The 27,676-nt window shown below is 32.1% G+C and overlaps 1 protein-coding gene across 1 annotated transcript in view; it reads right to left on the bottom strand.

The window, feature by feature from the left end:
* LOC148623439 (tRNA (32-2'-O)-methyltransferase regulator THADA-like) overlaps positions 1-27,676 on the bottom strand; it is a 113,207-nt gene that overhangs the window by 45,759 nt on the left and 39,772 nt on the right. The window contains exons 23-36 of the mRNA XM_088564852.1: positions 27,013-27,176; positions 25,832-25,941; positions 25,150-25,276; positions 23,777-23,890; positions 23,329-23,451; positions 22,903-23,000; positions 21,045-21,131; positions 20,593-20,724; positions 19,856-20,021; positions 16,343-16,443; positions 14,556-15,063; positions 12,450-12,524; positions 9,970-10,010; positions 9,595-9,661 (exon numbers count right to left, since the gene is read on the bottom strand). Coding sequence (XP_088420978.1) covers positions 9,595-9,661; positions 9,970-10,010; positions 12,450-12,524; positions 14,556-15,063; positions 16,343-16,443; positions 19,856-20,021; positions 20,593-20,724; positions 21,045-21,131; positions 22,903-23,000; positions 23,329-23,451; positions 23,777-23,890; positions 25,150-25,276; positions 25,832-25,941; positions 27,013-27,176 — 1,913 coding nt within the window. The remainder of the gene's footprint in view (positions 1-9,594; positions 9,662-9,969; positions 10,011-12,449; positions 12,525-14,555; positions 15,064-16,342; positions 16,444-19,855; positions 20,022-20,592; positions 20,725-21,044; positions 21,132-22,902; positions 23,001-23,328; positions 23,452-23,776; positions 23,891-25,149; positions 25,277-25,831; positions 25,942-27,012; positions 27,177-27,676) is intronic.

The raw sequence follows: 27,676 nt of genomic DNA, 5'->3' as shown, positions 1-27,676 counted from the left end.
TCCTTTGAAGCCATCTTCTCTCTTTAACATCAATAATACACAAAGCAAGAATAAAATTCCAATCAAATGTGTAAATCACAACAGTATATATCTCTTCCCCTGGGAACAGTGCCCTCCTTTGAAGCCTTACCATCAAACAGTGGTAAGAATTCCCACCATAGGTGTTAATACTGAGAACTACAATGTAAATATTGTATTGTTTGATGTATGTGGTGATTGACAATCCCTGAGGTGGTCCTATCTTTCCTTTATCTCCAATCAAACTGGAGGGATGCTGATCATCACTCTCTACATGTGATTCCTATCTATCAATAACCCTGCTGTGTAATATTAATTAGCCACATATTGCAAAAATTATATTTAAAAGATGAGAAACATTGAGACAAAATTTTCCCACAAGACTAATACTTCACAACAGAAAAGATGTGCTATTGTAAACAGGCATTAAAGTATCTACCACTGAGTTCTGATTAAGTTTGAGTGAAAACCCATACAGCTGTTTAGACAAATTATTACCATTTATTTACTAATAGATTAACATTAAGGAAGAATGCTATATCGAATTCCAAATATTAAACTACAGATAACATAAAATTGTAAAACAATGCTGATTTATTTGCACTTCAGAATTTAAAAGAATAACTAACTTCAGTTTCACTGAAGATCAAAGTTTGTTGGTTACATAACACAGTATTCAATAAATACATGTATATTACAAGTATATTTTATTCTTGGTGAGTATTAACAAATCCTGTTGCCTATAGTCATCCTCACATTGGCAATTATCATTCTGTAAAGTTTTTTTTATATTACCCACAAAATTAGGGATTAAACGGTGTTAATATAAATCAGTATCAAGACCCTCTTGGCAGCTTATGACCCAAAAGAATAAATGTATCCCAATAAGACCACAAAAAGATATGTTCTACTCCACATGAAGTCTAAAAAAATATCCTATTCCCTTTGTAACCTGCTACTTGTCTTTCAAAACATGCTGGACTTTTGTTAAACAGGTTGTAATCCAAATAATTATCACTTAAAGTATGGTTACACAGCTCAATTTTCTGACCGTTAAGTGTTCATCGAAGTTGCTAAGTTAAAATCACATATCACTACTAATACTTAATGATTATAAAAACTGATATCAATTTCTAGATCTATATTTACCTAAAAGTATCATGTAAATATTGTATGATTTTGACAAATCAGAACACTAGCAAGTCCTAATTCTATTTTAATGATAAAGCCACATTCTGGCATATATCATCAACTTATATGATAAACAAACAATTGTTCAGTTATGCACAATACAGTACAACAGAACTTATACAAAAGTCAATGTATGAAAATGAAGTTAAAGTATTTCTACTTTACAGTGCACTTATAAAGGAATGTTACATGGGCAGAGCCGTTGTAATGTGATGACAGGCGTTGTTTACATTACATACACTTTGTTTATATTATATGCTTAATTTGACAGATTGGCACAAAATTTTACATGAATAATGATTATGACTTAAATGTCAAAACATGTGTATGTCCCAGTGTGTCTATAACCATTCTTCCCCTAATATATTGCCACCAAATTAATTAAACTGTTTAATGAACTATTTATTCAGAACCAGCAGCTGATTTGTGTATATTTTTCTCTAACTGTTCCATCATCATTCTGTCAATAGGTGAATAGTTACTTAATAAACATCTTATATTTTTATCAGTAAACATGTAAAAAATGAAACAGAATTATGATGGATAAGGAATGTTTAAATGATTGGTATCCTACAGTAAGAACTTAATATCATGAAACATATTTTTAATAAATTCTTCAAATGTTGACTTGCTTTGAAAAAAATAAAATTATTCATAATTTAAGCAAAATTTTTTTTTACCCGACATGTAGAGAAAAAATAATAACATTCCAGATTTTCCCCATCACTTAAGAATATAGTCCGTCTGTTACTGAAAAAAAATTGATCACATCACTACCCCAAAATTCTTAATATCACTTTACAAATCTAAACTATCCAGGGCTTAAACATTCTACTAGAATCTTGCTTCCCTTGATTACTCTTTCAAGAATTCTAGACTTTTTGTATCGTAAATAAAAGGTCTACCAAAAGAAAGTGCAAGGATCTCAAAAAGAGTAAATGTAATGCATGGTAAGCCTAGGAACAAATTCAAACAGTCCTGAGGGTGCAAGTCCTTGGAACTCCTGAATATCACCTTTAAGTCACTTAAAGTCAAATTTCAATCCAACAGAAAATGAAAAAAAATATATTGTGATTATATAAAATTTGAAAATCTGAGTCTATACTGGGCACTATTTAATTAGAAAACAAGTATGACTAGACTAACCAATTAATGAAAATAGCTATCAGGTAGTCATCAAAGTGATTATGAAGTTCTGGATAGAAAGAAAACATGATTATCAGAGATCATGATGCTATTTCATGAGTTGTTTTACATTTTGATAACTTAGAAAACAAACAGACTTTAGAAAGTAAAGAATTCGACTACTTTTTCATTTCAAAAGTGCCATACTTTAATAATGCTTCTCTGGCTTACAGGTAACACATATTAAATACATGTATTCACAAGTGATAACTACTACATATATTTAAACCAATAACTAGTTTATAGTCACTACATCTAACAGGCAAAAGAAAGATAACTAAGACCGAATAGTGGACATAGAACTATCCTGAGTACAATGTTGACCTATAGAAGGATTTGTACTGCTCCATCAATCTGACAACTGTATAGGATTCACAAGTGACATAGCAAAATAAACAACCACCAAATGTCAATTATATGTAAAAATAAGGAGGTCATGTGACATGTTTCTACAGCTTCCCCCTGTGATGCAGAAATCTGACGCCAGATAGCGACATGTTTATATCAATACTTAGTACTATTATGTCATTATTAATATCAGTCATCAAAGTAGCTATAGAAACATGTAGAGACACTTTTATGACAGGTGAAATCAGGAATCAATTTTTGGGAAGTGTATCAGAGCTGTTTTTCAACTTTCCAACAGCTAATTTCATGTTTCCCTGATCTTCTAAACTTTCTAATATCACTTAGGGAATGATATAACACAATGTCAGGTAAACACTTAAAATATGAGAGGCAGATTATCAAAGACAAAAAAATTCTGGTACTATTTAAGTACCGGTCCATATAAAACTCGGACAGTGGCATTGGTAAATAGATTCAGGGTACAGGTTTTTATTGATGACAAAATCATGCACTCAACTGCCACTTTTATCAAGAAAACCAAGAATGATAACAAATTTCATACACTACTGTAACAAGGTTGAGGTTTTGTGGTCTGTAACAGCTTCTTATTTAGAATGGCATTTTTTGGGTAAAAATCACTTCCTGTCTGATTTTGATAAAGACTGTGACTTAGGCTGATTGTATGCCTTTACTTGACAACAATTTTGGTTATTAACCTTGTAATAAGTGTTGACATTTCAATGAAAAAAAACTGAAGTTTATAAATTTTCTTTTCTTAATACAATTTTTCATTCAAGACAACAAACTTTTTTAAATGATATTTTTATGCTTCAGATATGAAAGCAAATCTAGCACTTACGACAGAAAGGAAAAGGTACTACGTTATATATGTGCCACCCCTATTTTAATCAAAAAATAAAAATGAACTAAATGACAAAAATATGACATGCACTGTTTAATGAATGACGAAATTATTTAAAAATTGTTTTAACTTTTCACAATTACACCAATTGTCAGTTTTATGGAAGCCTTAAATCTGCCAAAAAAACCCAAAATGGTGAAAAGTGCAAATTTTCAAAGCTACTAATGTTTTGCGCCAACATGACTTAGGGATATCGTGACTGATTCAGACACCTATCAATTTAGAGATCATATACAATAGCTTTGGGTCAAGTTGCACTCAAAAATTGCAAAAATGTTCTAAAAAGTACCCAATATAGGCATATTTGATAGAAATTTGTAGATTTTCGTTTGGGACATCATATGCTCAATCAATGAAAGATGATATTCTCATATAAATGTGGCTGAAAAAAAAGTTCTCCATATCAAATTTCTAATTTCCAACCATGCAGGGGGCCAAATATACACCTTACTGTACCTTGCCCTTTGTTAGACTCGATGCTACTAAATTGCTCCCTGGTGGAGCTGTAATTTTAACGTAGTGCAGATATCATGGTAATTCTAGTTGGTCACATGAACAAAGTCTACACCTTCAGGACAACTTGGCACAGTACAGAGGAAGGTTTATTTCCAATAGGGGCAAAACAATGATTAAAATATGTATAAATTCTGCACATAACCCTGCACTGGCATTTAAGAAAGGGCTTTTTTTATCAGATACATCTGCAACTTGGATGAAATTTACAGTGAAATGTAATGAAAGTTTAAAGCATTGAAGTAATACTGATAATCATCTGGACATCTAAAAATAATTTCATCAAAAACAGTTGTCAAATTATATGTTTAAATAAATTTCTTCAAACTATTTTAAAAGTTTCTTCTAATAATGTTTCACTAGGACCAGAAGTAGTCCTCAAGCTTTTAAGTCAGGGGTAGTTTACATATAGCACTATACTTTGAAGTAAAAATATCATATTCTTAAAATCAGGAGGAGGTTCAAATGGCAGACTATTTTTTTCCCACTTCATCACTTTGACTTTGATTTTGTTTATAATTGCCACTAAGTCAAGATTTCAGAAACAGACTTTCACTTGAAGTTATTTTAATAACTACCGTTATATTAAGAACTGGAACGTAGAAGATGCAGACAACAACATGACCAGCATCTGCACCTTATGTAAAAAATGTGGAAGTAATGATGGAAGTATTACTGCATGACATTATGCAGTATGAAATGCTGGAAGATCAAGAACATTGTGATGAGTTAATCTCAGTTTTGTAGAAAGATGGAGACTGAGATAATGTAGAGTTGTATGAAATTCAGTTAAAAAACTTTGATTGACTTGATGAATGATCCAAAACTAGCGTTGACGGATAAAAGTCTCCGGTAAAAAATGGCAGTGACTAGAAAAATTTCCCTTTTTGCTGAATGTTTATTTATTGCAATTTGGATTATCTTTCTTTAACCACCGATAATGATCCCTTTTGATCCTTACAAGTCATCTGTTTTCACTTTCATTTTCAAAAGTTGGAAAGGAAAAGGGTTACCTGTGGTCAGGAAAAATGCGAGAATGAAATAGACAGACATTACTAGGACTTGTTGGAAGCCAAAATTTTTTAAAGAGACTTGAACTGGTGGAGACCACTAGAATTCTGATGTAAGAATGTACAGCCTCTAATAAGGACCAAATACCACTAATATGACTGACACTTGTTAACTATAATAAAACTCCTGTTTATGTTAGAGTTCCGATTCAATTAAATTTAAAAAAACATTGGGTTTACAAGATATTCTACTGATTACATGATATGGAAATTTGATCACGATGTAAAGGTTTTACTTTTTAAGTAATTACAGGATAAGCATTTTCTATGTAGGTGCATGCTTAATTTTAAGACTTGTTAATAACTAAATGATGTTTTGACAGTCAATCAGTTCATAGAAATACTACCTTAATATATATATATGAAATTCTAGGTAAAAAAGATGACAATAATGAAAGATGTTACGTGGAGATATCAATTAAAAATGTACCTCAAAATTGTATTCAAAAACTTGAGAACAACTTATAGTAAACATGTAATAATGACGTACTCATGATGGATTGTTGGAGTTTAACGCCCGAGCAGCAATATTTCAGCTGTATTCAGGCGATTAACATGAACGGGATAATAAAATGAACACGACATGAAATGATGATGATGATGAAATGAAAAAGGGATGGGACACAAAGGCAAAAGGGTCGACAAATTTAGATTGCCACTAGAAAAATGGAGGGATGGGTAGGGTCGGGCAATTTAGCCTCTTGTGGCAGAGCACAAAGGATCCTACTCCTATTGAATACCACAGTAGGGTTCTTTAACTTGCGAGGAACGTGGCATCTTTCCCAACATGTTGTACCACTATGGTTTGCGGTCAGGTTTTCCCTATTATAGCTTGACAACCCCAGCATGTAACATGCCAGGGGTACCCCATTCCACAACCTTGGGCACACAACCCAGTTGCTCTGTGGGCAGAGTGCCTAGCCCCTGGCAAGGTTTCTGAGCACTATTTAGTCTTTAGTCGCCTTTTACAACAAGCTTAGTGCTGCTGCAGGCCTATTCTTTTGACACCCGGACCTGCATCGGGCAATGATGTATTCAGGTATCTCATTGACATGATTGGTAGGTCATTCAGGGTCATCCCCTATACCTGTACAGGTATCCAATTTCCTTAAATAGTAGAACAACCGACCTGTTGTAGAGAGGAAAACACTTGAAAACTAACCTAGTGGTAGGTATGTTCCACTGACTGAACAGGACAAATGGAAATACTCAAAAGTGTGCCAGAGAATTAATAGCAAAGAATAGCATAAAAATGAGAAAATATAAACATTTCTGTGGCTGAAAGTACACTGAAAAAAAACACTGACAAAAAGAAGGTTATTTCAGGTGTGAAGGAAAAATTAGGGTTTGACATGAGAATGTCACAGTATAAATATTTATATATATTTTGGTATATTTTTGGTTGTTATATTTAGGTTGTTATACATTTATTTAATACCTAAATATACTTTCGTTTATTATCTTATTTACTTTTGAGTATATTCCTACACATTCCATCTTCATCTCATAATCATAATCATCGTTATTGTAATCATCATGTGACGGTTGACTGGACCGCTCTCCGCTAACAGGTTCCCGCTGCACGGACTTTACTTTTCTTTTATTAAATTGTCATTCTGCACTTCGACTTTCACCAGAGTGGATCGTCTTATCGACATCCTTTGTTGCAGGTTAGTCAATTGTAATAATCTTTGTAAAATGTTTGATATTTGAATTTAACGGCGGTATTTTTCATATATTATTCATTGTTTTCATTCCATTTATAATTCATGTCCTTTATTGCAGAATTAAATATCATCGTTGACAACTGGCAATTATACTTATTTTCGCCTTGCCCAACATAATCTAATGATGAGCATAATTTCCCGTGACAAGAACAAGAAAAAATGTATCTTGTGGTGTAGGAGGCAAAGATCCAAAACTGGGAATGGACATTGAAGAAATGCAGTATTCAGTGATGGTTTGATCACACAGGAAAGGTTTGAAAAGGGTAGTATCAATCCAACACAAAAGTATAACCAAAATATACAATAATAAATACTTTCAGAGGTCAACAAAAGGTCTTCAACAGTGTAAACACACCTTTAGGTAAATTCTGAAAGGCCCCGACAACCAAAGTAATAAAGCCCATGGCAACAGAACAGTTACACTTCTTCAAAACAAAACCAAAAAGCAAAACAACAACATAAAAACACATTAATGACCAACATTTTCTGACTGTGGCACGTGAAATTTGCAGTGGGGTTAAACTAGTTTTTTATGGCCTTAACAATCCTCTTTTAAATGAACTGCAACAATAAATAAACACACTATAAAATTCCTTCAATAATACATCAATTCTCTGCATGGAACACCTCAACCGTATAGACCACAGTTTCCAAAAGAACATATCAAAGCACTTCCAGCATTACAAATACATTTGTAATCAGTCACTACAATTCCTGTGTACTAAATTTGGAGTAGTAATGTCAAGTAATAAAAAGGTTGAAAAAAAAAATTGATATAGTGCAATATTAAAAATGACTTAGTTTTTATGTAGGGATTAAATATCTCTGATGAAACAAAGCTCAAAGAATAGAAAATAATTTGAAAATACAAAATGTAGTTTCCTTTGTGAATAAATCTATAAATTTTAATATGAAGCCTGTCATTTTCTAATGTAATATCCAAATCAAAAAAAGGTTTATGCATACCATTATTGTTAGATTTGGTCAACTTAAGTTCTTCTGAGTAGATATCTTGAACAATGTTTTTGAGGTCACAATTATTTATTGCCAAAATATCATCAAGATACCTAAAAGTATCATTAAATTAATGCAAAAGATCACGTTTTGAAAGGTCTTTAAAGAGTTTAGCCTTAAACTGTGATTTGTGATGGTAGAGAAACAAATCAGCTATGAGAGGAGCACATTTAGTCCCCTTTGGAATATCAACAACCTGTCTGTATAGAGTATTACCAAACTGAATATAAATATTAAAAATTAAAAATTTCAAAGCATTGATCATATCTAAATCAGTCTTGGTATCATGCTCTGGGGTTGCTTAATGTACAATGGAATCAAAACTATATTTTGTTGGCGGTATGATAAAATATGTAGAAGTTTTAAACAATGAATGGCCAGTCATTGCTAGACCTAAAAATGGAAGAGAACCTGGAAAATGAGGCACATTATATAGTAATGCTGAGTGACTTGAAAGAAGCTATTAGACAGACATGGGACAATATATCTGTGAATTTTTTCAACACTTGTACAATTCAACTCCTTTGGATAAAGTGATTAGGGCAAAGGTGTGTCTCACAAAAGATAAAGATAAGTGGCTTTATTTTTGTGTCCTTAAATCTAAAATTGTTGGTTACACAGAGGTCTCATTGCAGCCATTTTGTTTTTTTTTTTGTTCTAAATACTTTTGACCAAAAACTATATCACTCAAAATAATGGTGAAAACAAAGAAAACCATGTACACAGATTTAGAGCTGATCTTGAGAAAAATGTGAACAAAATCACAGATTACAAAACCAGATCAGATGTAAAAACTTTTTACACCTGGACACAACAATGTAGTGAATTCAGAGAGCTTGAGCAGATCCTTACAAGAACTTGAAGGAGTTTTAGTCTGATCTTTTATGCAGGGAAACTTTTTCATGGTGTACAGTATTTTATCCTTTACATACATAATGTAGCACTTGTAAGAAAAATGTCTAATTGTTTCACAGTTGAACAAAGTTTTAATTGTGGTTATTATTTGTACTTGCATAATATTTCAGCCGTCAAGAGCAAAGAAGGCTAGGCTTACTGGATTCCAAAGATACTTAATAAAGTGGTAGAATGTTGTCTTCAGCCATTCAAGAAATGTCTTAGAATTGAAAAGAAAGCAAATGAAAACAGAAGGAAAATGAAATAAAGAAGAGGGCTGAAGAAATACAACAGTTGTATAAAATACAGCTTCTTGATGAAGTTACTTTTTTCACTATTAACATGACATATACAATTGTTCTGCCACTTTAAGAATACTAGATTCTCTGAATGTATTTTCCTATGTCAAGTATTATCCCCCTAAAAAAACCCTGTGCACCTGATATTAAGAAATATTCCATCTGTATATCAGCCTGTCACCTCAAATAAACTTTTTTGTTGACCTACCTTTCCATGTTAATGAAACTTAGTATGCATATAATATATAATGATAAAAAGAAGAGCAGAGTACACCTTTTACATCAACTCATTTTCATACTTATTTAAGAAATTTATAAATATATAATTCATGATGTGTACTTAATTGTGTAGATGCACACATAAACATTGAACTTCTAGATACACACAACTATGAACTAGAAATGTTACAGACCTTAGTTTCTACCAGTGGTCCAACCAAAAATCCTGTTACTTCTAGAACTTGTGATCGAATGTCATCTCTGTAACAATAATAGAGGCATGTTTAAATGTCACCAACAGTAAGGAAGGGTATGATACCATGTAAAAAGATGTGATTAAACAAAGATCACCTTAAAAGGTCTTCAACTGGAGACTGTCAAGTATTAAATGGGACCTCTTTAATTTTGAAAATGCCCTTTAAATTTTATCACAAAATATCACACTGAAAATTTCCATTACTTCCAATACACATTAATTTTTTTAATAGTAAAAAAGGTTAAATAAATGTTATTCTCACTGCAACAAAAATGTGAAGAATTCAATGAAATATGGTGCATAATATCCTTACCTAGAACATGTTTCTATAACAGCAAGACAGTGTCTGAATAGCTGAAAATATATACAACTTTCAATGGTGAAAAGTATTTAATTTTCCCTGACAACCCTCAATTAAGGCCATAGTAAACATAGGGTCCTCTCCCAAAAAATATACCCTAAAAAAAAAAAGATCCTCCCAAAAAACAAGAGCCATACATGTCTGGAGCTGCATCATGTATTTCTCAGCACGTAAGTGTTTATGTTTATCAACAGTCAGAAAGTTAAAAAACTACAGTGTGTGTTACAAATTTCCTTAAGTAATGTACCAATGATAGCATTGCTTAAAAATTAGCTAAGTTCAAAATGCTAAAAATATTGGAAAACAATTCTAGCTTCATATGAGATAAGTATGTACCTCTTAAATACTATAGGTATACATGTGTTCCATGTGAGTTTTTTCATATCTTTCTGAATGAGAGAGGTAAGTTTACATTAAAAGATGACATGATCAGTTAGCATTGAACTTTCTGTAATATAGCTGAGAAATGCATAGTCTCGGAGTTGTTTTGATTGAGAAACATTCAGATCATCACGGTTACAAAGTCACACAATTTTAAATAGAGCAAATCACAGCTTTGCTTTAAGTTTGCTGATCTTAGCCAATTGACAAACTGTTGCATTACACATCAAAGTTTAAAGTTCAAAAGTAACAACAGTACTTATAAAACATTACAGCACAAGTCCTAATGAGCTTTTGAAACCAACATAAGCTTTGAACACTCTAAACTGTCAAGTATAAATTATTTTCGAAACAGGAAGACACTTTTTTTGCTAGTAATGTACAAATGTACGAATTGTCAAAATATGTGAAAAGGAGAAGAACATGAATGTATATTATCGATCGACCTAAAAATTTCAAGTTTCAGATCACTAAAATTTGTGATTTTTTAAAATTCTAAACCAAGTCCATGTATTAAGAAAATCATTGATTGATTGGGAGTTAAGTTTAGTGGAGCATTGAATTCGCCTGGATGTTGAAAGCAAGCCAAAGTCAGTGTCATAGAATATTGGAACATTAGTGACTGATTCTATAGTAGGATTATATGTTGCAAAATTTGAATAACTGATCTGATACTTTTTTAGTTTCAATTTACACAAAGCAGGAACCATCTACAACACAAACTGTTTATCACAGGGGTAAGTCTTGCCTGTTTGATATTGTCAATATAATGATGTGTTTGTTTAATATTATTTTTTGTGTTGCTTTCATATTTTGTGTAATAATATGAAATTATCATTTTTGTGTAACCACCTGAGGGGGTATATGCATAAATTGGAATGAATTTGTGATGCATCTGTACACCAAATATCATTGAATTACCATAAGGGGTTCATACTGAAATGAACTTATCAGAAAACTCAACATTAAACTTTAACATTAAATTTTCTAAGTCAACAGACCATAACTGTGGGGGTATATGTGTAAAATTGGCATGAATTTGTGATGCAATGATGGTAATGCATCTGTACACCAAATATCATTGACCTAGCATAAGGGGTGCATGTTGTAATGAACTTATCAGAAAACTTAATGTTAAGTTTGTGGACGCTGCGGCCAGAAAAGCAAAACATAAGTCTCACATTGTCTAAGAGACAAAATAGTGACAAAAAATGGGTAAGTTCAACATCTTTTTTACTTGCTAAAAATGTAGAAAAAAATACACACCTCACCATGCAAGAGGGGAATATTTAATAATTTTTTTCAACAATAAGAAGTGCACATCTATGTTGTATATAACCACTGTGCAAAGTTTGAACAACATTGGTTTGATTACACAAGGTAGGTACCCACTAAGGGTGATGGACTGAGTTGGTTTGATTACACAAGGTAGGTACTCACTAAGGGTGGTGGACTGAGTTGGTTTGATTACACAAGGTAGGTACCCACTAAGGGACTGAGTTGAGCAACTACTAGACCTGCTTTCACTGTTGGTGGTGCAAGTCAAAACCTCAAGTAAGTCAATTATATAAATCCTCCTAAAAATACCTCAAGTATGACCTTAATAACAAAAGGTCCTCACAAAAACATACCTCAAGTATGACCTTAATAACAAAGGGTCTTCACCAAAAACATACCTCAAGTATGACCTTAATAACAAAGGGTCCTCACCAAAAAATACCTCAAATATGACCTTAATAACAAAGGGTCCTCACCAAAAAATATCTCAAGTATAACACTCATATGATGCTCCCCATTATTAAGTTAACTAAAGTGATCATGGATGTTAATGATGGCTCTATCCCATTATTCAAAAACATATAAAAAACAGTCCTATGTAAAACTACTAAAATGTATTTGGCTTATTTAAGATGAGTTACATTTATATATCTGCATTTTTAAATAAAAATTGCTTAAGTTAACAAGTTTCTACTGATCAGTATAGAAAACAAACAATGGTTAGAATATAACTTGTAATTAGGATGATTCTATTTATTGTGTCTAAATCTTACCTCAATCAGTTGATATTTCTCTTTGAACCAGGTACCATGTTGAAAGGATGGGTGGAACTTTAAAACCTTAAATAACTGAGAAAAAAAATAAGATCACAATTCAGTAGTTAAAATATTTGTAAAATTAAACACACACAATAGAAACAAGAAACACAAAATGTTGTCAATTCAAATAAGAACAAAGTACCTCTATATCTTAAAATGTAACTGTCACAACTATTCGAAATTAGTGTTCCAAACCAAATTGGTTCTTCAATCTTCTCCATCAGCACATGATACCCCTGTCCCTTCAAGCTTCTCTTTATACATGATCAGCTGATGGCGATTGAGAATGCTGGTCTATTAGACCATCTCTCAAGAAATATACCCCCACAATACGTATTGATGTGATGACATGATGTGAAAGATATGGATGTGATATGACAGAACAAAAGGGAAATCACTTCATTTTTAATAACTCAAAAATGTAAAATATCAAATTAATGTAAATTGAAAGACAGCCATTATCTATAACAAGAAGCTCCCAGGAGCCTGAATCGCCCACCTGGTTGAATTTTGCCTTTCAAAGGCAATAAATTTAACAAGTAGTTGTCCAACAATTTTGACTCAAGAAGACTTTGGTAGGACTTATCATAAGGATCATTTCATCAATTGAAAGTCTCTTTTAATCTATCATAGTTTTCAAGATATTGACTGAAAACTGTTAAAAAAAGGTCATTTTTCCCCTTTCAAGGGCAATAACTCTTACAAGGAGTCATCTGACAACTTTTGTCCCTGAAGACTTTTGTAGTCCTAACAATAAGGATCATTTCAGCTGTTGAAAGAATTTGCCTAAACCTAACGGTTTTGGAGATATATGCGAAAAACTACTGTCTGACCATTACATTCTATTTTTTTTTTGATAAATAAAAAATCCCCAAATCAGTTCTACGTAGGATACCCCAAGGAACATTTATACCAAGTTTGGTTCTAATCAGTCAAGTAGTTTCAGAGGAGAAGAGTTTTGTACAATTGTTGACAACAACCTTTGGCCAGGTGAGCTAAAAATATGCAATTCATGGAAGTTTCTTTGAAATTGCCCCATTTCCTATGTGCACAGTATATCACGCTAATAAAACCCCCATACACCCATATCTGTCTGGGGAGACATGGAAAACAGCAACATACATCAGCAGTACAAAATCCTGCAAAGTGAAAAATGGCAAAGTCCCAAAAAACAGAAAGTTTGATATCTGACAGCACAAAAAACAGAAAGTTTGATATCTGACATCACAAAAAAACAGAAAGTTTGATATCTGACAGCACAAAAAAACAGAAAGTTTGATATCTGACAGCACAAAAAATTAATTACAACATATGCCCCATCTATATAAAGCTACACACCTAATTTAAAGTCAATCCATGTACTAGGAGCCATGTTAACGGTAACGAAATTTGGATGGACAGATGGACAGATGATTGGGGTATAATAAATCATTTGGTAAAAAAATAATAGACAAGCAAAAAACCTGGAAAGGGAAGACATGGTACAAGTCATCAAGCAAAGGCAATTAATAAACCAGATATCTCAGTATTCCCTTCAATGGAAGATGAGAAACAGACCAACATATGGACTGACAGACAAGGTGATTGCAATACAAAGAGTCCCATAGTTGAATACATAAAATAGAAAATTTATAAAAATCCAAAAGGAACTTACATCAGAGAAGTAAGGTACTGGGTATTAACCAAAGTTTCATGAAAATGGTTAGAAGAGTTTCTGAGTTATTGTGCAAAAATGGGCACAATCCTACTGAAAACTGTAGAAGTATTTAAATGAGTTCATTCATCATTCACATTTCACACAATAACTCAAAAGTGCATCTATTAGTTTTCATAAAACTTATGGTAATTGCTTATTTCAATTGATAGACTAATGGACAGATGTATACCATTGTCAAGTCTCAGAATAATAATGGAAACTAAAATAAAAATCCTGACCTGAACTTTTTTTACAAAAGAAAATAGACATATTTCAATATTTTTCTTTTAAAGAATACCACTTGTGAAATTAAACTGACTATAAGTTGCAAGCCAAAGTTTACGTTAAAACAAATTATATATTACCAGCTTAGAGCACTCAAAATGTCTCTCATTTCTGGTCATATTTAGTAGTTTATCCAGTACTGACGTAGATGACAAAATATCATTACACATCATTTCCTGTCTAGGTGGGGCAACATAAACAAAAACTACTTCTTCTTCTTGTCCCTCACCATTAGTACAAAGTCTGTATAAATACATCAATCCTATTATCCTTACTTCATAGTGCTTACAATTAAGTATCTGTAATAATCTATCTTCCAAACAGTTACCTCCTCCTCCTGCTAAACAAGAGTTACTTCCCTTCGTCCGTAGAGAGTTTTGTTCTTTATCAGTATAATTTAGGATTATTGTAGCTAAAGAAGTTAGATACTCTGTGTATCCAGGTCCAGAATCAATTGACATGTTCTGTTCTAAGTTAATTATAGTATATAACATGTCATGTATTTGTCTTGAATCATTATCTTCCCAATCCACTAGTTTGATGGTAAGAAGAAGAGCTTCTTTCTTCACAAGATAACATCTGTTACCGCTAAAATAATGTGATGAAGTTAGTAACTTTAATAAATAAATAATTGAAAACACAGAAGATAATTTTAAATCTACAATGATCAATACTTAGAAGTAATGAAAAATCACATGTAGTACATGTATATTGAAAAAAAATCATGTAGTGCAACAGTAAAGAGTTGAATATTGTCTTAAGTAGATATTATATTGCATGAGCTTGAGAGTGTATCTACAGGGGATAATATTTAGTATGACACAAGAAATTTTAATTTTCCTTTCTCTTAGATTTGATTAAACTCTCTAGAAAACTATATTTCCAAATTAAGTTCATGCATTCTAAGTTCCAAAGAAAAAAACATGGCACTTAAGCAATAATAAATAAGCTTTCATTGAGCTGTTAAACTTGCTAAGGATATATTCTACAATAAAAAAAGGAACAGATATGGTGAAACACAACAAATGCACCGTCGTATAATTTTATAAAAATAGAAAATACAAAGTCACCAAATGGCAATAAGTGTAAACACACCTTCGAAGAAGCTCAGAAAGGTCCTAGCAACAGAAGTGATAAAATCCATGTTAACAGAACAATTGATACTCCTTCAAAATAAACAAAAAAGTCGAGTAACGAGACGAAGACATATTAATGACCAACATTGACATTAGGGCAAAATCATTCAATCTACAGAGAATTTGGATCAAATAGCATCCCAAAAATTCAACATGTTATGCAAAAATTAAAGGGAGCTTACCACTATAAATATATACACTTTCCCATAGTTAAAGTAAGCTTACCCAGATAGATATATAAACTTTCCCATAGTTAAAGGGAGCTTACCACTATAGATATATACACTTTCCCATTGTTAAAGGGAGCTTACCCAGATAGATACATACACTTTCCGATGGTTAAAGGGAGCTTACCACTAAAGATTTATACATTTTCCCATAGTTAAAGTAAGCTTACCCAAACAGATATACCCACTTTCCCATAGTTAAAGTAAGCTTACCCAGATTGATATACACACTTTCCCATAGTTAAAAGAAGCTTACCACTATAGATATACACACTTTCCCATAGTTAAAGGGAGCTTAACACTATAGATATACACACTTTGTCAGTTTCATTTTAATTTGAGTTACTGTGCAAAAACTGGAACACAAACCCCCTTTTATTAATAAAAAAAAGTCATTGTTGGGACACCAAATATCTATGGACAACAAAACATAACAATAATGTCACATCAATGAGAGTCGACCCATGAGATTATATATAATGTGGGGACACTTTGGTTAGATACCTTGACAGTAGCCATGCTCTACTTGGCCATTCCCGTTTGACAAGCCTGTATGTCTGTTCCCTCATATCACTGTCTACAATAATATCTGTAATGCTGGACATCTGAAATATATTGTTGTGTGAAAATGACTGTATAGGGTTGACAACTGTCATAGGGTTGATTAAAAACAATTCCGAAAGGCCCTTCAAAAACTTCAATATATGTGATTATTTTAGAAATATTTAAATCATTAAATAAATCAATGAAGATACAATGTTCAAATTCAGTACAAACATTGCATGTTGATCCTGTTCAAAGTAAAAATAATGGCTACTAAACATTCAGTAATGTTACTCAGATGATTGTCAGGGGTTCCCCAAACAACTGATATTGGAACACATCTAAAATCAGTGATTCCTCTAGGGTTAGTAGACTTCTCATTCATATTTTCATCATAGAAAAATGATGATGAACTTCCCTAATGAGTTCAAATACAAGATCATTACATATGATTTGCTTTACTGGATGGGTGACAAGAACTCACCAATTTTTTACTTTTTACTCAGATATTTTTTACGATAAGGTGAATTTAAATACAATGTACACACAGGTATTTTGCACAGTATTCAATGACTTTGAGTTCTTTCAACTAGAAAAAGCAGTGTGCAATGCTGACAAAGAATATTCCTTGCTTATGAAAACCCATATGGTAAACGAAATGCTTGGCAGGGCGCAGCTTGATATGACCACAGAGGTTGAACCCTGAACTGTTGGGGCAAGTATGGACACATCTTTCAAACTTGATACAGCTTTTAAATTTAATTTCAATTAAACATTTGACACAGGACAAGACCAGTATGAAAGTGGTCCCATTTTGGAACCTAATTCCTCAATGGTTACAACCTCCTTCCTTGTGTTGTATAGCACTTTGTTGTACAATTTCAAAGAGATCCTTTTACTCAAGGTATCATCCACAAATCAGAAAAAATGCTTATTTCTGGCCCTTTGTGGCTGTTAGTTCTTAATTGGCTCAAGTCACAACCTCAAAAATCAATCACAGACTTCCTTTTATGATATAACACCATGTAGTACTAATTAAAAGAGATCTATTAATTCACAGACAAGTTATTGTGTAGACATTTTCTGGCTCCTTTTTGGCCTCTCATTCCTAAGTGGTTCAAATCTTATTACCTTTAAATTATACCCCAGTATGACCATAGTGATATAGAATATTGTGGAAGCATATCCTAGACATCCATATGCTTTTACTGGAGTTAAATTGTTATAGTCTTTGAAAAAAAACATGATTTGGCCCCTTTTTATACTACATGTACCACCAAAAAAAATTGTTGTCCTTGTTGTCTGTAGACACTTGTTTTTTGTGCAATAACATGAGCATTAGAAAGTTGATCTTTATAAATTTTTATGACATAAAAGGAAGGTTGGTATTAATATTTTGGGTTTATGGCCCCAACCATATTAGAATTAGGGGACAAAAAAGGGACTTAAACAAGCATTTCATGGATATTAACCATATAACTCCAATAAAAAGCTTAGGAATGTCTATAATATTGTTCCACAATATTCTTTACAACAATGGTCAGACTTGGATTGATTTTTGGGGTAAAGACCTCAATTATTCAGAAATTAGGGGCCATAAATAGGGGCCTGAAATATGCATTATCCTGATGTCCAGACAATTTCTTGATTATTAGTGAATGAATCTTTTTAAAATTGTATTACAAGGTGCCATATCACAAAACGAAGACTGGTATGGTTTTGGGAGGTTGTGACTAGAGCCTAGTAAGAATAAAAGACCACAAAGGGACCCGATACAATTATTTTTTTTCTGATTTCTTTATGATAGCTTGTTTATTTCTGGTCAGATTATGATATTTTTTTTTATCAAATTCCTCATGAAAGTCCTTGCTGCATTTTTCAATCAGAATTCAGAATCTTTTACAGTTTCGAATTGTAAGGGGCCAAAGGGGGCCACTCCCTAAAAAATTGTCTTTTTTTATTTTTGGTATAATTTTTTAGTGTTCATGAAAATCCCCCAGTTTTTTAATCAGATTTCAGCTACCTCTTAAGATTTTCGCCTTGTAAGGGGCCATAGGGGACCACAATCCAAAAATTGGACTTTTAAAAAAATTTTTGTGCGATTTTGAAATTTTTTTTTTTGAATCCATATGAAAATCCCAGCCTCAATACAAGAGCTTTAGGAAGTATGCTTACCAAATAAACCCTATCATTTATTATTTTTGAGATAATGAGGTACAAAGTAATCCATGAATGCACACTGAAGCAGACCTTTATACATGTACTTGAATCAAATTTCAAAATTTTGTGCAATATTGTATCCAAATGAGTTGTTGTGTCCATGAAGTACAAATGTTTAGTGTGTCAAAAACTAATATTGTGTCCACACTTGCCTCAAGTGAACAGAGTTATGTCACTGCAGTCATATCATGCTGTGCTGGGCAAAGTTTTTTATTAGTTCCTATTTCCAAAACAGTTGGGCCATTACCCTCAAAATGGAATACATGTACCAACTTTTATTTCATTTTTTGGATCCTAGCGGTACAATGTTATAAAAATCAACCAATATTCAAGTTATTGCATGAATACCAAGTGTCTACAGACAACCACTGCATTGACATTGAGTGCCATACCATCATACAACTGCAATTTTTTTTGCAGCAATATTAAAAAAAACCCAAAATTGTCAAACAGGAAGTTGATGTTGCTTCAGTCTGAAGTCAAATCCTATCTTATGGTGTACCTATATAACAGTCTGAAATCAAATCCCATCGTATGGCATACCTATATAACAGTCTGAAATCAAATCCATCTTATGGCATACCTATATAAAGCTTCTGTCAAAAAAAAACAAGTTGCTGTAATATAGTAGCAGAGAAAACTGGAGTGAAAATTTTGTATTCAAACAATTTTGTCAAAATATTCTAAAACTCCTCAAACCCGAAGTTGATTTTAGTCGAGTCTGAAATTGAATTCCACAATATGGTATACATACATAAAGCTACTGTCATAATACCATGTGGCTGTGATAAGTAGTTGCAGAGTATTCTGATAGATATACATCATCTCCCACATTCAAAGCAGGGTGATAAAAGCAAAATATGTCATGTTCAAGCAAAAAAACATTGCAACAATATGTCAGACATAAAATTACAGCACTGGTTTAAGTAGGAAATAAAAAACAATATTAAAAATTTTGTATATAGAATCTCTGATTTAAATGTTAATCAAGTGTTATTCAATGGTTTATCACTATAACATGCACTAAACATTACGTCAATTTAAATAACAAGAAAAAGAAGGGTAATATAATGTTTATTATGGCTTATTTTCAACTAACAAAGAATATCATTCCTTTCACATATATTGCAAATTTGTGATATAACTTGTGTTTAAATTAAAAACCACAACCAGTCTATCAATTTGTTTCAATTTAACGTTACAAGAAGTACTTCACATTGAAATTGTGGGTTTCACATATGTCAGAATATATACCTGTAATAATATACCATGTAGATGACTGTAATAAACTCCTCCTTCTGATTTCGGTATTTGTGTCATCAGATCAGTAAGAACTTTGAGAATTCTACATCCTACAACCATTGGCTGAAGAGCTTTGGCTGATATCTGTCTCGTTCTTAGGACAGGGCTACTACTGCATCTGTTCAAACAAAAATTCATATTCACTTATTAACAGATGATAAGTACCATTCACAGACAATTCTTAATTTCTTTAGTGAAATTAAATATTGTTAAGTCTTATTTTTGACTTTTAATTACACTGAGCTCTTTAGTTGATATCATAATTACACACTTCCCCCTATTTTCCAGTCTTAATTCTTGCCTTCGACATTAAAAATATGTTTTAAAAGTATAAAGTGGTAATTCCTTTACTATCATAGGGTCCACGAGTCTGAAGCTGATTTTAAAACTGAGAACTTCCACTGTTGAAAGGAATATCTGTTGAATGACCAGAGTACAAACTGACAAATGGTCTTCTGCTTGATTATTTCTCATTACATCTTAGATTGATTCACTAACATTCTAACTTTTAAAATCACAAGCCCAGGATAAATTGGCCTATATTTGGGATGCCCTCTTATGTTTTTACGCTCTTTGAGCCTCAAATGAACAACTCTGGTAGTAAGAATGTGCATGGACAGAGACTACACATCCAAAGTTACCTGTTCTGGTCACATGACTTACAACTTAATGACATATATAGCACCTACTTAAGTATGTATGGTATAAAAGCTGAAAGGTTCAGACTGGTATCTGTGCCCTCTAATGGTGAAGGGTAAAGCCTGGCAAGAACCATCAACAGAGGATACAGTGATGGGTGGAGATAAAGCCGACCCTCATCTCTAAAATTGAAAGTGAGAGCTTCACAAAACATAAGAAAAAGAACATGAACAGTAAATTTTACTAAGCTGAACATATCTAATCTGCATCAAAATAAAGAATCAGTAAATAATGATGTACAGTGTGTAATTGGACAATAACTTCTTTCTTTTTATACTAAAATGAACTTGTTTCAATACAAAAAACAAACATGAGAAAGTAAGAAAACAATATGTACATGTAAATAACATCAAACCAAGTTAATCTTTTTTACTTTTAATGCAGGTAAAATCAAACTGTTAATTCAATAGAATAAAATAGTGAAAACATATATATGACTTACTGAATGGTTTCTGTAGCCTCTGCTAACTGTTGCAGTATGAAGGTATATAATTTAGGATACTTGTGGAAGAAAGCCTTCCCTGTCTGACTGTAGATCAAAATATGTACAAATAAAATGCTTGTGTAGGTTGAATATATTTCTAAGTTTAATTTACCCCACACTTCCACAGTTAAGGTTGAAAATTTTGTGAAATTCTATTTTTTAGTTTAAAAGAAGTTGCATGACAAGATGCTTCTGTCATGTACTTCTGGAAACAAAGTTCAAAATTGCATAACTTCTACAAAATTAGGTATGTCAAAATTTCCTTGTAATATGCTTAACAACATATTATGTCCTTACTCCATACCATGTTTCATAATATTCTGTTCAATTGTTGGAGAAGAGTTGACATGACTAAGGTGCCTTAATCAAGTACTTAAGGAAACTAAATTCAAAGAGGATAATTCCCACAAAATTTGAGGGATTTTCCTGGTAATATGAACAACTACATTTTGTGTCCTTACTACATACCATGTTTCATGACATTCTGTTCAGTAGTTTGAGAGGAGTTGTAATGACATGCTTAAAAAAACATACTTTCCACACCTAAACTTCTTTGTGAGACAAATAATATTGATCAAAAGGTAGATAATCAGTACAGTTTTACACATTATAATGTGAGATATGTAACTGGTTATTATGATTGTCTTCTTAATTCTTGAGAAAATCAATAAGGTTATAAAACATCATAAATGGGTGCTTTGCTTCATCTGTTTAATACTTTGTACAAAGAAAAAATCATTTCTTGCTTCTCCTATTTGGATGTCTCAATACCCATTTTTTTGCCCCATTAAAAAACAAAAAAAAACTTCTCCATCAACAATTGTTTGAAGGCTATAAACAAAATTTTATAAATACCCTAATAACTGTAAAAATATACAAAATAACTACCTCCATATCTCATAGGTTTTCCATGAAAAATGGCCAAAGAACTTGAAATAAACTTTTAAATGGCTTCATACGAAAAATATTTTTCAATTGGTTGATTGCTTTCTTTCATGGGATAATGCTGTGATTCCTACACATAACAGTATCTGCTGCATGTCTCACTTACTAATGGTTAGTCATTGCTGCAGGTCTCAATAGTGATAAGTCATTGCTGCATGTCTCAATAGTGATAAGTTAGTGCTGCATGTCTCAATAGTGATAAGTCATTGCTGCAAGTCTCACTAATGATAGGTCAATGCTGCATGTCTCACTTACTAATGGTTAGTCATTGCTGCAGGTCTCAATAGTGATAAGTCGTTGCTGCATGTCTCAATAGTGATAAGTCATTGCTGCATGTCTCAATAGTGATAAGTCGTTGCTGCATGTCTCAATAGTGATAAGTTATTGCTGCACGTCTCACTACTGATAAGTCATTACTGCATGTCTCAATTACTAATGATAAGTCAGTGCTGCATGTCTTACTTACTAATGACAATTCACTGTTACATGTCTTACTAAGTCATTGCTGCATGTCCCACTTATTAGTGATTAGTCATTGCTGCATGACCAACTAATGATAAGTCATTGCTGCTTGTCTAACTTACTTATGATAATTCACTGTAGTATGTCTTACTAATGACAAGTCACTGTGGCATGTCTTATTAACTAATGATAAGTCATTGCTACATGTCTCACTTACTAATGATAAGTCATTGCTGCATGTCCCACTAATGACAAGTCCCTGTGGCATATCTTACTAGTGATTACTGCCATTTTCACACTACCACATTCAGAAAACAAATCACCAATCCCAAGGATATCAAAACAATAATTCTTTATAGCAATAAAACCTTACATTTATTACTGAAAATCATAAGTAATTTCTCATTACCAGTTTTTCTTGGACATATTATTTTCATCTTTACTTCTTTTGACACCAAATATCCTTGTCATTAAAGCACTAAACAGCAGTGTTGATGAGTTACATACCTAAATCAGAATAATAATATTCAAAGTAAATGTTCATATAAAGTAGTTAAGAGGACTTTGATTTTTTTTAAACTTATCTAATACAATATTTTCAAATTTAGCACACACCATTTTTTCTTACAAAGCTTCAGTTAGAAGCTATACAAAGCTGAGTATGTTGCTTAGGTTAGCAGTAATGAATAGTACACTTCTTAATCTAGGAACATTTTTAATACCCTTTGTTAAACAATCAAAATTAACAGTTAATTTCAAGGCCTTCTGTCATAAATAGAGTTATATCTTCTTTTTAACTAATAAACAAAAAATTGTCTAATTGCTGAAAACTTACTGCCCAAAACTTAGATTTAAATCCCAGAATGGCAGCCTGCACACCCCCTGCCACAAATATAGTAACATCTTCTCCTAAACGGGTGTCCTTATACAAGGCCCTTAGAATGTTCAGGGAATGAACCTAAACATAAAAATGAAATAAGGTCAAACATGAGCTGAAACTGGAAGTATCATCATTGTTATACTTAATATCAATTATTATAACAAATAACACACTTAACTATATGTCAGATTAAGTGATTTTTCTATGCCAAGCAAAAACCAAAAAACTGACCAAATCAAAAGTCAGTATATAGTCAAATCAGGATTTTAAAAAATTGGATTTTTGATTTAAATCAGAAAAAAAATCTAGAGGTTAAGAACCAAGAGAACTGCTCATATCTTACATCTGAATGGAAGTACACAAGTAGTCATATATAAATCATTGTTAACTTGATATATGTTACCTTAGCTTCAGAAAGTTCTTGAGATTCCTCTTCAAGAGCAAGTTTCAGTAAATATTTCATGGACTGCTTAAAACATTGTCTTCCAGTTGTACTGGGTTCTGTTGTCACTAGGGCCTGTAAGCATTAAAACTATAAATATACTGTTACTTAACTTTATCCTGATTTTGTTCACAAACACCAACAGTTCACAAACATCTTAAAAAAAAAATCTTGTGAAGTTTATTTGAAATCTTTACAGTGCTGGTAATTTCTGAAACCATACCTTATTCTATGGATATGCCTGTAAATCTGATCTCCAGTTGAAATTCTCTAATGATTGAGACAAGTTTCTAGTGCCATTTTAAATTAATTGAACACAAAAATCTAACAAGAGGCTATAAAGAGCCTGAATTGCTCATCTGGCTTGATAAGAAACATTCTATTTTTGTAAAAGCAGCCATGATGGCGGTCATGTTTTTTGACAGATCAAAAATCCCCATATTAATTCTATGCAGAATACCCCAAGGAACATTCACACCAAGTTTGCTTCTAATTGGTTAAGTAATTTCAGAGTAGAAGAGTTTTGAAAATTGTTAACCACATTGACGATGAGCACTAAGTGTTGGCAATAAGAGGCATGAGAGCTAAAAATGAGATTAATTTAAAACCATATTTAAATCAAGTCATTTGATAGGTCTTTTAGCCAAGGCTGTATATTGTTTTTTTTTTAAAACTTCCAAATGATATCAAGTATTATTATATAGATAGCAGTGTTTTATTGAATGTTCCCAGTGTAATAAATTTCGATAATTTTACTTTTTGACTTTCTCCCGCCAAAATGTCATAATTTTGATATCAATCAGCCGATCAAAGAATTTGGAATTCATCTTGAAAATATTGATAGATTATGAAGAAAATCTATATAATAAATAGTATAATCAATTAGTTGTCGTGAATAATAACATATGATCACTCGTGCAATGCTTGAAGATTTAACTAGCACACAGAACAAGTTCTAATCACTAGTTAAATCTAGGCATTCCCCAGCACTCATGATAATATTTTGGTTATTCACTCTGTTAAATTAATTATCCTATTAATATACAATTCTCCCACAGTGAGAAATGTACCAACGTCTAATAAAATGATAACACCTATGAGAAATGACCTGAGTTAAGAGGATAAGATCTCAGAACAAAATTTATGATGATGGATAGCAGTGTTAAACATAGAAAAGATGACTGACAGAAGGATCATTTCAGATAATTAGTATTTTCACTAGTAAAATCTATAAAATTGATACAGTTACATAACCTTCATATTATTAGATAGAGCTTTGGAAGAGTGCCTGAAACTGACAGTCAGACTATAGCTGATTTAATTACTCATATTACCTGTACATAGAACGGTACCCCAGCACTTCGTCTTGTAGCACAGAGTTTAGAACTAACAGATTGTATTTCTTGCATCAGATGAGATAACCATATCTTTGGTAACTTATATAGATCTTCTAACTTGCTCCTGATTAAAGAATAATAGGGAATAATTAATTTAGAAGAGTGAATAACCAAAATATGATCATGAAACAAAAAAAAACCCACCTAGATTTAACGAGTATGAGGAACATGTTCTGCACACTTTTAAAAATTATTTTCTTTTATTATTTAAAAACATTTTTTTTAAAATTTATTGTATTTTTTTTACCGTAATTCCTAAATAAAGTCACAACCTCCAAAATCAGTTCCAGGCTTCCTTTTGAGGTATGGCACCTTGTGCTATAATCCATAAAGATCTATACATTTATACACAAGTTATTGGCTGGACATGAGGTGTCAACGAACGATGATGACAGCATGATACCATTATATGACAGCAAATTTTTTGCAGTCATATAAAAAAGGAGGGGTGACAATAGCTTAAATAACGTGATAATATTACTATGAACAACTTTATCACATTCTTCTTGGATTGACCACTGGTAAACACAAATTTCAGTATCTTTATCCTTCCAACTTCATGAAATAAATGTCTCCAGAACATGATAGTGCATAACAATAACATGTGATACAGACCTACCTCCAAAGCATGTCACACATCTTAACAAAACCAGCATATGCCAACTCGAATGCTCCTCTGTGTACAGACTCTAATAATTGTATCTTATAGTAACCTCCTATTTCCTCTATCTAAAGAATTCATATTAAGTAAACATATTTAATTTGAGGACATAAAGTTAATTCATAGATAAAAAAAATGTGTTCAAATGTTCCCCACCATATTCTACGAAAATTCATAAAGATATGAAGGCATGACAGGGCTTACAATGCTGTACAGATGAAAATATTTCTGCAAGATTTTCTGATCAGTCAGCTCCTTCTTTATAACTTTAAATGTAGGTGTGTGAGCACTTACAATGTTTAGAAGTGACAGATGCTCTGCATTTCTATGTCCCTGCACAGCTTTGTGATAGGAGACAAAAAGTAACAAACTTATACATAACTTTATAAAGCAACCTCACAGATGTAAACAGATGTATTAACAACACAATTAAACACTCAATCCCTAGTTCGACCAAATGCACTTTTGAACAAAATGAAATTTTGTCATATTCTGACTTTATATTGCCACATTTTCTAACACTACTTAAATTAGAATGTAACATATATAAGGAAGGCATTACCCTCTTGTCAAAGGCAAATAAAAAATTTCAAACAAAAATAACAAGGCAATGTCATAACCATGTATCCAAGGCACTTCACAAATAAATCATGAACTCCAATATTAGAAAGTTTAAAAATTGTATGATCTTGAACTTTATAATTTTCCTTAATCAGCCAAATTCAAGGTTTTATTCCTTCTATTTCTGACTTCTACTTATCAGTTAATTTTGTTTTCTAACAACAGCTTTAAATGCATTACTTGCAAATTCACATTAAACTTGGGCATTTGTTATTTATGACAATAGTACATTCACCATTTACAGAAACATGAAGTTGTTGTGGACACCATTTTGTTGTTTTATTTTCATCATGTTATAAATAACTCTATATCAGAGAAACACAAACCTACCTTGGTAAGGAGTTACTTATATATTTCTTCTATGTCATAAGTTAAACATTAAAAATTTTCATTGATAATTTATAGGTTTTAACTGTATTGATTGTTGACTATTTGTTGATTCTATATGTCTATAACCATACTTTTGCCTTCATCTCTATGAATCAGAAAAAGTAAAGGAGTACGCTTTAATAATTTACCTGAGTACAATCTAACAGTCCACTTCTACCTTCCCTATCAGTAGGGTCCACAACAGGTAGATTTGTACACAGAACACCGAGGACTAAAGACACTTCTTTTATACTTCTCCAACAACATACTGTCAGATATTCTGGCATTAGTCCTTCTGCCGCTTGCTGTATATCTTCAAATAAAGTAAACAATTTCATTGCCAGAAAAATCTTTTAATTATAACAAATAAATTGGATAATTTCCATATGATCCTCAAATACCAATATTGCAAAGATGTTTAATTCTGCATTAATAGGAAAGGTAAGCATTTTTAAGACTCCAGTAGTATCCTTTAAGGTTTTAATCCTTATTACTTCCGTTAATTATTATCATACCAACTAAAGTCTCTGATCAAACTAAATATAACTAGTAAAAAACACCCATCTCATCTTGACAGAAACTAGTGAAAAAGACCTATCTTATATAGACAGAAACTAGTGAAAAAGACCTACCTTATGCAGGCAGAAACTAGTGAAAAGGACCTATCTTATGTAGACAGCAACTAGTGAAAAAGACCTATCTTATCTAGGCTAAGTAAGAATTATTTGAAATTTCAAGCATGAGTATGTCTCATGTCACAAGTATCCAATATTATCTATAAATTAATGTTAATTTCTACACTTTCAGTTTACA

The sequence above is a fragment of the Perna viridis genome, chromosome 2 (genome assembly GCF_037379345.1).
Source record: "Perna viridis isolate PV_CMFRI_1.1 ecotype Kerala chromosome 2, ASM3737934v1, whole genome shotgun sequence".
NCBI classification, from domain to species: Eukaryota; Metazoa; Mollusca; class Bivalvia; order Mytilida; family Mytilidae; genus Perna; species Perna viridis.
This window is presented reverse-complemented; position numbering and strand designations above follow the sequence as displayed.